Source organism: Cibotium barometz, chromosome 17, assembly GCF_041138505.1.
Source record: "Cibotium barometz isolate CiBa-2024 chromosome 17, ASM4113850v1, whole genome shotgun sequence".
Taxonomy (NCBI): domain Eukaryota; kingdom Viridiplantae; phylum Streptophyta; class Polypodiopsida; order Cyatheales; family Cibotiaceae; genus Cibotium; species Cibotium barometz.
Window position 1 is genome coordinate 84,458 of NC_141062.1, and position 13,002 is coordinate 97,459.

At 46.1% G+C, this 13,002-nt stretch overlaps 2 protein-coding genes and 1 long non-coding RNA gene across 12 annotated transcripts; 2 read left to right on the forward strand and 1 right to left on the reverse strand.

Moving 5' to 3' along the window:
* Positions 1 to 34: 34 nt before the first annotated feature.
* Positions 35 to 5,060, reverse strand: LOC147629550 (uncharacterized). Of its 10 annotated transcripts, none has more exons than XM_086811051.1 (7): positions 3,423 to 3,803; positions 3,046 to 3,301; positions 2,683 to 2,938; positions 2,485 to 2,589; positions 2,202 to 2,363; positions 794 to 2,113; positions 35 to 672 (listed from the first exon to the last, which is right to left on the reverse strand). In XM_086811051.1, the coding sequence occupies exons 4-6, from the start codon at positions 2,552 to 2,554 to the stop codon at positions 1,779 to 1,781; spliced, it is 567 nt and encodes a 188-aa protein (XP_086667177.1). In that variant the 5' UTR covers positions 2,555 to 2,589; positions 2,683 to 2,938; positions 3,046 to 3,301; positions 3,423 to 3,803; the 3' UTR covers positions 35 to 672; positions 794 to 1,778. The 10 variants fall into 10 exon arrangements, 9 of the variants coding, with proteins under 9 accessions (XP_086667177.1, XP_086667178.1, XP_086667174.1 ...); XM_086811052.1 differs by having other exon boundaries at positions 3,419 to 3,803; XM_086811048.1 differs by lacking the exons at positions 3,046 to 3,301; positions 3,423 to 3,803 and having other exon boundaries at positions 35 to 613; positions 794 to 975; positions 1,089 to 1,746; positions 1,828 to 2,113; positions 2,485 to 2,866.
* LOC147629551 (uncharacterized) lies at positions 5,060 to 8,098 on the forward strand. Its single transcript, XM_086811912.1, has 4 exons — positions 5,060 to 6,185; positions 6,330 to 6,629; positions 7,779 to 7,920; positions 8,010 to 8,098. The coding sequence occupies exons 1-4, from the start codon at positions 5,979 to 5,981 to the stop codon at positions 8,096 to 8,098; spliced, it is 738 nt and encodes a 245-aa protein (XP_086668038.1). The 5' UTR covers positions 5,060 to 5,978.
* LOC147629552 (uncharacterized) lies at positions 7,079 to 12,353 on the forward strand. The gene is made up of 3 exons (XR_015267726.1): positions 7,079 to 8,652; positions 8,742 to 9,011; positions 11,569 to 12,353. It is a non-coding gene; the product is annotated as an uncharacterized LOC147629552 (long non-coding RNA).
* Positions 12,354 to 13,002: the final 649 nt, after the last annotated feature.

A 13,002-nucleotide genomic window follows, 5' to 3' on the forward strand; every position in this document is an offset into this window, starting at 1 on the left:
CTTGCAGGTGCGTACAAAAATGTTAAATTCATAGTTTCAAAGATAATTACAATTCTATTTATTCTTCCACGCGTGGTACATGGAAGGGATTTTTGGATACAAAATCTTGCACTATTCCGGCATACATTGCTAATCCTCGTAGATAAGGCAACATGTTTGATAGGAGAGTTGTGTCCATGGGATCCCCCAAAAAGGTGGGGGTGATTATGTACGTGTTTGCGGTATTTTGATCCATCTTCTCTGCACTATCATCCACAAACAATGTTGCTGATGGGTCGAAGTGTCGCCACTCGATGGCGGTCAAGCATTTCCCATATTTGGTCATCGGTCCTTTCCCCTTTGCACGCCCCCTAGGTCTTCTTGCATCTGTAACCTGTGCAGTACATTTACTTTGGCTGTGCTCGAAGACAAAGAAGGGCGTGTGGCTGGTTGATTTGCGACATTCTGTCTTTAGGAGGCCCGCAGATTGTCTTCCTGTACCGAGCTCCAGATCGCCACATCAAACTGCTTCCCCACCTTGAGTAGGAACTCCGCTACACCAGGCCTCAGTAGGACCAAATGATACCCTACCTCGAATGCCTTGACCGGCAAGGCACCTTGACTCTTCAGCCTCCTATGGAGCAACACCCCATTCAAATCAAAAATCACTAGCTTTCTCGAAGCTGGGGGCAACTGTTCACAACCACAAGCTCGATGAGTTTACAGAAGGGCTAGATTGCGTAGATGGAGAAACATACTGTACATAATCAAATTTCAGCAAAGATTGATGCACTTGACAATTTTGAATCCATACCTTTCCTCTTACAAATAGCACCTCAGCATGCGATTTGACAAGACACAGGACTCTACGCCCCTCCTGCACTGTGGGTTCCGCTAAATCCCCACAGCCCGCGTTGCAATCGAGGAGTGTGTCCCCATGTTCTAAGAAGGTCTGTAACAACCTCGTCCAACACAGACGCCCACTTTGCATGCCACCTACCACAACACCAAATAATAATTACAAGACCACTTGTGTTTTGAATTAAGACAAAGCCACTACATAATTGCCAAGCAATACGTCGCACAGGCTTGTTGTCCCCATCGCGCACCCAGTCTGTGGTGCTAATACTGTCCTCCACAAAGTCATCCAAAGGGGGTGAACCTGTAATGCATGTGCGCACGCATGAGCCCTTTCGTATTCTCCTCTCATGAACAGAGCGCATACCTCTATGTTCTGCCCCACACATATTGGTGTCTTCAAGTGTACGGCCTGCTCACAATGTAATCTCCATTGTATGCATCCTTTAGCTTCACGCAGGCGCTCATCATCCTTGAAGTTTGTCAAAAGGCTAAACACTGATATCGGTGTCCCTATGAATATAACAACACCATTATCTGCAAGCACTCGATTAACAAGATGAAATGCGTTGCAGAAATCCCTCGTGTGGAATGTGTTCCACCATGGCACCGCAGCCTGCAGCCCAAATACTGGCAATGCGCTAGGAAGGTGAACCACCATAATATTGCATGTACTGTCTGTGCTTAGACCATCTACCTCAGAGCACTTTCTGTGGTTCAGCTCCTCTAGGGACTCCAATAACCAGTTGAATTCCGGGCATGCCCGCTCGTCCCTTACTGCTTCACCTGCCTCGAATGGATCGCATGTAAGGACCCGCCATTGGGGCAAAATATGCTTGGTACATTTGCCCACGTGCGTATGCGTCGGGTATTCAACATGAAGCGGCCTCTCTTGATCCTCGCCTCTAGCTGTGTTTATGAAACATATTGTTAGCAGTGCTTCAAAACAAAATGGTGAGATGCATGGATTGTTTCCCATGCAAACCATACTTATGATGGCTCGGGATCTCCTTGTTGGTCCTCCTCGTTATCTTGGTCTCCACGTAATGCTTCAGTGTCTTGTATTCTGGCTGCGACCGCAGATGAGAATTCCTTATTAGAATGTCCTTGTTTTCAAGCATAAACAAACAGAGGTACATGTTACTTGCTTGTTGGGATTGGTGGATGGATGGATTCAGTTCTATTCGTGACTGCACTGGTGAATTGAGGGTCGATTGCCGACGGTCCCAATGTGTCACTAGCTCATGCAGCGCCATAATTGGCGAGTGAAGCCTTTCTGGAACATAAATCCGGACCTTCATCGTTTGCAAGGACATCACTCACAACTTAAACACAAATGTAGAGTCCGTGTTGAAAGCGCATACCTTCTTCCACGGCGGTGATGGCATTCTCCTCCTCATCTTGCTCTCCACTTTCAACTTGTCCTCCTCTACCACCCCCTTGGTTACTTTCAACTTGTGTGACTACAAGTATAGGATGTGTTACACTCACATGGCTCATAGGCCTTTCCACAATGGGAACCGTCTCTGCAGAGGCCATTACATTTCCAATTATGAAAAGCTTCTTCTTTGTTAAGAAGAAAAATAGTCCATGTGACTCTTAATCTAGCTCGTGTTTAGTTGTGCAAATTGTACTCTTCTCACATACCTTTGGGTATGGGACTGTCCAGGTCTATTGGTTCGCTTTGAACTCCCAATCTTGACCTTTTCTCCCTCATGCTTCTTGTAGATGCACGTTCCCCCACAGTGCTATCTTCAGTTTCATGTGACATACATCTCCACTTTGTCAATACGTGTAATATCTTGGAAGATGCAAATGTTAGGGTTTACGGTTTAGGGTTTATACGGTCATTGTTGTTTGTGGCTTACGGTGCCCCCGCAACGTTTTGTAAGTTAAGTACATTGTTTTCTCCTCACGTGGGTGCTCCCCTTCAGGGTAGTCAAGGAACAACGGGCACTTCTTGTACACTTCCTCCGGCCATTGTTGCTCCAGGTGGAAGTCTTCGTACATACAAAGGTCCGGATCATGTATTTTGGTCAACTCCAAACACTTCCCTGGCATCTCGATGATGGGCCCCCTTGCTAGTTGTGCGGCCATGAAACTATTGTGTTCCAAAGGACATGCGTGTTACGGTTGGTTCTCCATCGGGAAACACAAAAACGCCATATTCTTAAAGTGTGCGACAACACAGCATACCGATACACATACCGATACATGTGTCTCCAACATGCAAGTTTCGCATTCGTCTAGGCCCATCAAGTCACTATCGGCCTTGAATGTTTTGAGCACGTTCATGAAGAGGCGCTCCCTGTGTTTGCGCTATGTTTCTTGAGTGTATATGAAGAACTTTCTCTCATCGACGTCGATCGTGTAGAAGGAAGTCCATCGCCTGCACATTTCAAGTCCTGCCTCGTGCAACTGGGACCACAGTGTCTCATTCTTTAGCCAGGACTTGAACTCCCATCTGCAAAAAAGCGATAAACACATGGTGCATGAGCAAAACAGTTCATTAAGGGAGCCAAAATCAATTTTTAAAAAAGCAAAGGAGACAATATATATTCAAATGTTAGGGTGATGCAACCTACGCTCAGGAATGCCCGTGATGACACGCCTCCCCTTGTCGTTGCTACATAGAGCATCCAGAGTCCGCACTTTGTCATCCTTGCTCAATCTTGATGATGCGACACTATATAGCATTTAATGCGCCCGGTGCAATTACATCACACAGTGGCACATTGGTATACTTAGTAAGCATCTTGTTCTGGTAGGTGCCACATCTGCCTTGTGGAGTATGAAGGAGGAGATCACTTGAGAGTTCTACCTTGCAGTCACGAGTATCACATGACCTGCCCCTCGAGCCTTTGGGCTTTTCGCGGCACCTGGCAACCACATGCCCTGCTTTTCCACATCAGAAACACTTTACTTCCTTTCGGAAGGCCTCGATCTGCTCTTGAGTAAACATGGGTTTCTTTTCGAACATCCGGTGGAATCACCCCGGCTTCTTTGGCTGAAAGTCACGTTTCGGAATCTAGGAATTCCTTGAGTACAAACCACCTTCCTTTGATTTTGAGGCAGCTACGGTCTTTACAAAATCCTCCTCCATCCTCTCGGCTGTGGCCGCAACATGCATCACATCCTGCAACTTTTTACAACGAATGGTGCTGACAAAAGATCGGATGGTAGGAGGTTGTCCTGCTTTATATTTCCTTAACTGAGTCTTCATAGAGACTTTGAAAGGAGAAACTTGAAGATAAGCAGTCCATAATTTCTTATTATATGACTTCAGTGTATCGGAGGATGTCATCCGCAATCCCTCCCAAGCTGCATGCACGTCTTCATAAAACTACTTGGGCAAGAATTGCTTGTAGTTTAACCATTTGAAATCCTTCCAAGTTGTGGGGGCTTGCCCTGAAACAAGGAGAGAGCTCCACAACGCACTTGCATTGTTGGTAAGATGAAGGCTTACGTCTTTATCTTGGATCTTTCTTGATAATCTCCGTTTTGAAAAGCTACATCAAACTATTGAATAAATTGTAGAGCCTTTGCGTTTTAAAGAAAGTAGTAATATGTTCACAGCGGGTGGGAGAGTGAGAACTCTATCCCTAATCTCAACAATATGATTGAACATCCATGGGGGTAGTCTATAATGCCACGACATCCCCAGCGGCGTCAAATGAAAAAACAAAGAACAATCCCAGGTCCTCATGAAGGAGATCAATCTCTCGCGCGCTGCCTGCAGAGGACCCGGTACATCTATCCCACTGACTCCTAATGGAGAAGATAATCTCTGGCCATATAGTAGCCAATATATCTGCCTCTGTACTATGGCGATCTCCTAGAACATGCGCACATCTTGAGCACCAGATCCACCACAATGTAATACCCGAGATCACCTCCCAGGCTAAACCTGCCGATGAAGTAGGCAGCGAATCTTGAGCTGGAACGGGGGTCAGAAATATATCCTGCGGAGCCATAATGCAAAAGTGTGTGGGACCTCGCCTCTGTCTCTAGACTGCATGAAGAAAGCATGATCACCAGCCTCAAACTCATAAATTGTAGAGCCTTTGCGTTTTCATCGTAGTCTCCATCATAGGTGGTAAACCAAATAGATTTCCTTCCTCCTTTGAATTCCTTTTGATGCCTTTTTACATTTTGACGAGGAGAAGTGGAAGGTGAACTCTTCTTGGATGAGGAACTGCGGGATGATGATGATCCTGAGGAAGGGTCGGGGCTGGGAGAATCTCTTTTTCTTTTCTTTGGGATGTTCTTCTTAGAAGCCTTAACAGGCTCCCATGGGAGCCTTTCGGAAATGATCACGACGTATGCCCCTGTGGTGCTTTTTGAGTTGTTGGAGTCACATGATTGACAATATCCGTTGAACCCATGGGGATGGCATTCACAAGTCTATGGAAAAGTGGATCCTTGCTTGCCTCTTTAAATTGGGCAGTTAATTCCTTGTAAGAATAATTGCTGTCCAGAAACCCTAATTTTCATGGTTAGGCCATGTGAAAGAAAAGCCCTTGGGAGGACTAAACAGGCTGCCCAGAAGTTGAGTTAAACTGAATCGGACAGAGAACCTAATTCAGAAATTGTACCAAACTGAAACAAACTTGACCCAGGCTGTCAATCAATAGAATAGGCCGCACTACAGTCCTGCGCACAGTTCGTGATTGAAAGGACGGTGTTGGACAGAGCCTGATCAGATATTATGCGAGCTGTGCATGGAATTCTACCTGAAATTTCAGAGTATGTTATGTGAACTGGTTGCGTGCACAATCCCAATCAAGGACAGCAATCGAACAAAGAAAATTACAGAAAATAGTGGTGCGCCTGGCTCTTCCTTCAGTTCTCGCCGGCTTTTTGGAGACTAGAGGAGGCATGCGTGGCTAGGGTACGGGAGAGTGGGACCCCTCATACCCAGTACAACCTTGGGTTGCCGCCTGGCAGCCAACATATCTGACATTGGGCCTTGGAAGGTAAGCCCTTAATCTCATGTTTTCTTCCTCTATGCTCCATACGAAGGGAACTTGTGTAACAATACGACTGGTTTTTGTATAGTTTCCTTCACAGAAGTTTTTTTCATAAAGAACATGAAATATTTCTAATACTTACAGCAGGGCTTGATTGAACTAACCTATGAGATGGTTCCTTCTCTGATAGAAACATATGTTTATTTGCAAGAAGTGAATTGCTTTCATGAAGAGATTGAGCAAATTTTGAACAAAGAGAAGCAGATAACAAGTACAAGCTCAAGTTTAGAGAACATAGAAATAGACTTGTACATACATGGATGGTCTGATGATGGGGAGATAACCCTTGTCCTCCCTTCAACCACCACGAATTCATCGGTATGGTCTCTCTCTCTCTCTCTCTCTCTCTCACACACACACACACACACACACACACACAAGTCTATTTCTATGTATTTAATTCATGCGTTTTATTTTATTCCTCTCAATGTATTTCTCTTTATAAATGTTTTGTTATTATAGGGCATTGAGGCATCGGTTATTCCTATGCACATGAAGACTCCTGAGCAGCGCACATCAGTATCTACATCGAGACCGCAGAAGGTTACGCCCTCTGGGGAAGGAGATTCAAATGTGGTGAACGTGGGAGAGGTGGCTGCACAGGGGGGCAACCTAGTGAAGAAGGTTGCCCAGCTCGAGCGCGCAGCCACCTATGCTCGAGTTCGTACAAACGAACATACCGGGGATGTCTTACAAGTAAGCTTACATATCTCTCTCTCTCTCACTCTTCTCTTATTAGCATTTCTTTTTCATTTGATGCCTGTCGAGATGTCGTGGCATTTTAGGCCACCCCCGTTGTTGAGGCTAGGGAGAGAGTTCTTATTCTCCTACCTCTTGTATGATTGTCGTTTTGAATGGAATAAATTTTCATTTTGAAGGAAAAAAATAGATTACTGTTGAATGCAATGAATGGAAGACAACAAGTTAAGAATGCAATGGAGTGTACTTGCAAATGGATAGAGTGAAAGTACAAGTGAGGGGTCATATAGACCCAAGTACACCCTAGTGTCCTACGTAGATGTCCAATGTGTAAATGGCCTAATTGAGTCCTAAAGCCGTACCAAGGCTAAAGTGGCAACAAACCCTCCTGTTACAGAAGCAAATGCAGTAGATGAATTTGTAATTTCAGACTACATTTATGGCATGAGATATTGGGACCTCTCAACTATGGTAGTCTGGTGAATATGCATTTTAAGGATATGGTGGTGGACCTTCCACAGATGCTTAAACTTACCAAACATGTCTGTGAGGGCTGCTTGTTGGGAAACGTGCATCGGTTCTCATTTCCAAAAAATGGGACCATTAGTGCATCCAGGAACTTGCACTTAGTACATGGTGATGTACGCAGACCAATGCAGACAACATCACTTGGGGGGTACTCATACTTTGTCGTCTTTGTGGATGACTTTACCAAGCACACTTGGCTTTAACCCTTCAAATCTAAGTCCGATGTCTTTGCTTGTTTCAAGCCTGTCCTTGCCATGGCTGAAAATGAGAGCGGAAATAAGCTCTTGTCCCTCCGCGCAGTGATAAGGGGTAAGTACACGTCCCTTGAACTTTCTGATTTTTTAGCAGCACAAGAAATTATACATCAGCGCATAGTGCCATATGGAGTTGCAGAGTGGAAGAATTGGACATTGATGGAAATGGCCAGATGCATGCTTAAGGGAAAGTCTTTACCCAACAAGTTTTGGTTGGATGCAATTATGTGTGCCAACTATGTGCTCAATAGAGCACCCATAGAGCATAATTGCATTGAGATTTGGCTTGTTGGTTTTAGAAGTTTATAAAGTCTTGTGAAGTTTATGCATTGATGCATCGTGATGATGTAATACATTTGATTTAAATTGTATTTCTCTTGCATTTTTTAAACATTTTATCTCTTGCCACTTGTTATTGTTATTTGTATAGGTGGTGGGCTATGTTGCACTCGACATGTCGTTGATCGATGGTTCAGAAACTGCAGCGAGAATTATATCCTTGCATGCAGAGATGTTTCTAGATTTGTTCTCACTACAAGAAAAAGGCGCACTTGCATACTTACTCAGTCAGAGTGAGTCCAACTGATAATTAATAATGTAGAGATTTGTCTATATCTGAGAGATGATCTTTTTAATATAGATTTTTTGTAAACCTGTGTAGGAGGGGTTTACGAAGACGTTGAGAAACTAATTGGAAATAATGACAAATTGACTGGTAAATTGAGTTTTTGGTTTGATTTTCATAAATAATTCTCTTAAGATTTTTTGAATGAAGAACCCTCTCTTATGTGGAGATTGTATTGTGCAAATGAAGTTCAACAATGCAAGGCTGAGATTAAAAATTGCAAACAAGAATGCAAGGTTGAGATTAAAAATTGCAAACAAGAATGCAAGGCTGAGATTAAAGAATGCAAGGTTGAGATTAAAAAATGCAAACAAGAGATCTCGGATCCAAGCTTGCGGTGCATCGTTTTCAGTTTGCTCCAAAGCGTCTCGGATGCGAGCTTGCCGGTTGCATCATTTTCAGGCGCGTCTTCTTTTCCTCCCTCTGAAGCGTTTGCGGAGCGGGCGAATGCTCGCAGGGAGAACCACCATTGCTGCGAATCGATTCTCTGCGCAAATCGGAGCATGCTTTTTCCACCAATAATTAAACGTATCTTCTTCCATCCAGATTTGGCGCAAAATCCTGAATGACGACGTCCCCTCTGTCTCCATTTCAACGCCTGTGATCCCGAATTCGAAGCTGCATCCCCGCTGTGCTGCTGTTACCGGAGCGCGTCATTTCGAAGCACATCATGGGAAGGGTGAGTGAATTCATCTTCGTCGTATCTTCTTCTGTTCAATTCAATGTGCCTCGCTGTTCAATTCAATGCAAATCTGCCTCGCTTTCCAGGATGGGCAGCCCCAAACATGCCAGGAAAAAGCAAAGGCCCAGGAGTTTTTTGAGTTTCTCAGTAGACAAGGTCTGTATATGTTCGAAAATCTTGAAGATGTTTGGAGACAGACAGACCCCCAAGATGCTGCCAAGGTAGCTGGACTTCTGCACCCAGGGGTCCGGCTCCTTCTCAGCACTTCTGGCAAACCAAACCGTGTGTTAGCTAGAATGCAGCTGGAAAGGTTGCTGACCCTGCAGGCTAGAGCATTCCTATGAGGCCACATGCAGGTAGGTGATCATGCTCTGTGGTATTATGTTCGTTTGTCTCAATAAGGTAGAAAGAAAGAAAGAAAGAAATTTTATTAAAAGTATTCAGAAGACCAAAAAGGTCTATGAGACTGAAAGAAATTATCCTGTATATGGACTTGTAATTACACAGTCAGCCGCCGTAGGACTATACAAGGCCTGTTGTACCTAATTTGTAAATATGGTTGATTTGCCATTCATTAATATAATGGATACTTGGCCGAGCTATTGCTTTGGCTGGTTCTCCAAATTGGATGTAACCTATGTTGGAAAAGAAGAAGAAGACCTAGATAGTCTATTGCAGCGGAAGTATTAGGGTGGGTGCTCTTGCAATCACACAGTGGTGGGTGGGGACATTCAAACTTCTTTACTGATGTGTAGTTCAACTGAATATGAGAATCATGTAAATAGACCATGCACAAGACAAATATAGAAGCAACCAACAATGTATTTCCATCGGCCCAAAGCTGGACAGATACAATACCAAAAGGGGTCCTCCTACTATATGCCTGGCACCTTTAGATCCCAGAGTCCGTGTGCTCCACAAGAGCGTCAGTAAACTCTCTGTCCAAAGGTGTAGATCTGTCCAGCTTGCTGTCCTGGAATACAGCCCAGCTTGGAAGCTACTGGCAAGCTAAGTCTGCTGCCCAAACAGCCCCCAAGTCGCCTCCCAAAGTAGGCCCAGATGGTGCTGGTAATGCAGCTCCTTTTTGCTTCCAGATCTGCCTCAGATCTGCCCCAAAACATGCTGCTGTCTCAGCCCAGAAGTGCACTCCATATCTGCCCCAGATAGGTGTCAAAGCTGCTCTTGAAGTCAGCCCAGAATTGCTGAAGACTGCATGCCAAAATAACCCCCAGGGGGTCTCCTTATATAGGGCACTGGCTGCCCCAGTAGGTGGTCGGCTAGATCTAGTCGGCCACCTCTCCAGGTTTGGCCGACTGCCTCCAGCCAGATCTGGCCGACTGCCTCCAGCCAAATATGGCTGACCTCCAGCCCCCAACTGGCCGACTGTCTCCACAGTTGGCCGACCAACTTTGTCCTGGCCCTTCCTGTGGCTTCTTTCTTGGCCTGGTTCTGGCTATCCTGTGCCTCCTTTCTGGGATGTCTCCTGGCCTGTTTCCCAGTCTGTTTGCACTCTGATCTGATGCCCTAATCCTCCTGGTCTACCTCCCTGGTTGCTCTCCTCATTTGGGGGCTTACAGATGGGGAGGTGACCAATACATTTCCAACAATCCCTCTAACCGACCCATCTTGGCCCAATGCCAAACTGTCGATGCCGATGGGGTAATAACTCCTGTTCTGCCACATCTGGTTCCGCATCAGCACCACTCTGGTACACAGGTCCCTTGGTAGCACCCGAAAGCACCACCTCCGTCCGTCGCGTCCCTGCCTATGATCTGGAGCAGTAGCATCCTTCAACTGGCCCCCCTCATCATGAGTGAACAGCGTGGAGTCCACCAAGCAACATGCTCTAAGGGTATGTTTCAACCCGTCCTCCACCTGGCTAAATCTGCAACCGTATAGTATACTCAAGACATCAACTCTCAAGCATACATCTAGATTACCTGTTCCATCATCCTCCATGTGTCGCTCCTGAATGTCCCCCTCTGAATCACAGCATCTCTCTGACTCCGGAGACTCGGGTACTGTTGACAGAGCCACCTCAATGTCAGTGCCCTCTTTCCGTCGGCCCAAAGCTGGACAGATACAATACCAAAAGGGTTCTCCTACTATATGCTTGGCACCTCTAGATCCCAGAGTCCACGTGCTCCACAAGAGTGTCAGTCAACTCTCTGTCCAAAGGTGTAGATCCGTCCAGCTTGCTGTCCTGGAATACAGCCCAGCTTGGAAGCTATTGGCAAGCTCTGAGAATTGCTGTTTTCAATCTCAGCAAGGTGGGCACTCCAAGGCAGCAATCGAAGCTGGAAGATGGGGTGCTGAAATGGGCTGAGAAGCAGGAGGAACGAGGGCTGAATTGAGGGGGGCAGCAGCAGGCAGGGATGGGAGATCTGCAGAGGGAGCGTGGGCAGCCAGCAGGGCAGCTATGGGGCTCATGTAGGGCCAGCGAGGAGGCAACAGGCAAGAGCTGAGGACCTGAGGAGCTGCAGGAGTGGATGAAGAAATGAGGAGGGGGGAAGGCCCTTATGTAGGGCCCTAGTAGGTGGTCGGCCCGATCAAGTAGTGGGTCGGCCCAGTTGCCCTAGGCCGACCAGCTAGTTGGCCAGGGTTGGTCAGCCCAGATCCCTGGCCCAGCCCCCCTCTATCCCCCTCTGTCCTCCTGTCCCGTGGGTGCCGGAATCATGCCGAAAGGAGCCCTGTGGAGGTCGAAACGAGCCTTGAAAAAGAACTGACAGTGACCTCTCTCACTGGGCGGGTACACACACATCAAAGGCCCTCACTCCCTATAGAACACCTAGAGATGTCAATCTCAACAGACGGTTCGTTGTTTGGTGAAGTATCTTGCTCCTGGTCATCGTTTTACTGGTTGCTGGTCTGAATTTCTTGCAACAGCAGATTCCTTTGTTTCTCTCTTTGCAGATTCTCCTCTCTCATCTTTTGGAGGACCTTTGGTTGCTGGAATTTCTGATTGCTGACTCCAATCTATCGGGGAGATTATCTTCTTCGAATTGATATGCTGGAAGTCCTAATTCATCAAAGGGAATTGATTGTATTTATGAAGCCAAACGTCAGCCTTGCCTAACCTCTCCAAAGTGTGGGAAAGTTGTGTCAGTTTGTCTGATTGTTTGTGGTCTTTCTGAGTGTCAGATTGACTACCGATTGTCCTTGGCTAGTCCAATCTTCTAACAGGTGGTTGTATTGCATATATCTACTAGCTTTCGAGCGGGGTCCCACCTTCACCCCTTATCTGGTGTCGTCTCTTTAATGTTTCATGTGATTATTGTGGATTATCTTTCATATTCAGTTAAGTAATAAATTATTCAGTGCATGCCTAGATTCTCTCTCTTAAGCGATGTTACACCCTTGTTGCTCTCCTCATTTGGGGGCTTATAGATGGGGAGGTGACCAATACATTTCCAACAACCTATGCAGCCCCTCACAAGCCATGAGGTAAGTCTAGCTCATGACTTACATCCCGCCTCAAGCATTTAAGGTACTACCTATCCAGCTTATCAATTTATTTCTCTAGTAGGGTAATATTTGAATGCCTAGACTAGGTCAAATGCTAGTCCCTTGTCCTTAGGTCAGTCATAGCTAGGATTAGCCACAACTAGGGCAAATCCTGTTGCATTGGTATCGGAGCTCTTTCCATGGGATTTTGTGGTCCATTCTGTCACGAAGGCGTGAATTTCATTGAAGTGAATTTTAAATTTTGAATTCTTGGAATTAGGTATGAGTACCTTTGGACTAGGGGGCATGGTGGTCCTTTGCAGGTGGGCTAGGACCCGGGGAATTAAAATTCCCAGAAGCCCCATGGAAATTGTGGATGTGCAATTCAATTTCTTGGTGTTAATTCTTAGGCCCAAATGGGGAACACAACGGGCAGCAGAGTGGTTTAATTCCATTTACTAATTTTGGCACGAGAGCTCAGTTTGGCCACAGGGGCTCCAAATTGGCAGTCAAGACAACGATTCAGGACAGAGAGGCTGGTCGCCACTCCAGAGGAGCACCCCGAAGCTGGCCGCCATTGTTTTCCACTATCCCCCACCTGTTTCCTCTCCCCAGGGTTGGCTGCTCCACTTGCGTATTGATTTTTGAGCTTCCGGATCTGTAGGAGAGCCAAGCGCACTTATTTTGTGTTGTTTTTGGGTTGCAAGGAGCAAGGCACACCTGTTTGGTGGGTGTTTGGGCTGCAGGAGAGCTGGCCGCACCAATTTGTGCAGCTTCTGGGCAGGAGTAAGAGCTAGGGGCACCTGTTTATGCTATTTCTGGGCTGGTTTGGCTTGTGGGTTGGTTGCCCGTTGTGTTTCCAACACTGTCTGGCATTATTATCGAGTTGTGCAAGCAGGTAGA

Coding starts and splice junctions, on each gene's coding strand:
- LOC147629551 (XM_086811912.1), top strand. CDS start 5,979: ATGGTTCCTTCTCTGATAGAAACATATGTTTATTTGCAAGAAGTGAAT. Junction 6,630..7,778: donor TTCTTTTTCATTTGATGCCT/GTCGAGATGTCG, acceptor TTATTTGTATAG/GTGGTGGGCTATGTTGCACT. Junction 7,921..8,009: donor TGCATACTTACTCAGTCAGA/GTGAGTCCAACT, acceptor AAACCTGTGTAG/GAGGGGTTTACGAAGACGTT.
- LOC147629550 (XM_086811045.1), bottom strand. CDS start 1,825: ATGGTTTGCATGGGAAACAATCCATGCATCTCACCATTTTGTTTTGAA. Junction 976..1,088: donor GTATTAGCACCACAGACTGG/GTGCGCGATGGG, acceptor GTGTTGTGGTAG/GTGGCATGCAAAGTGGGCGT.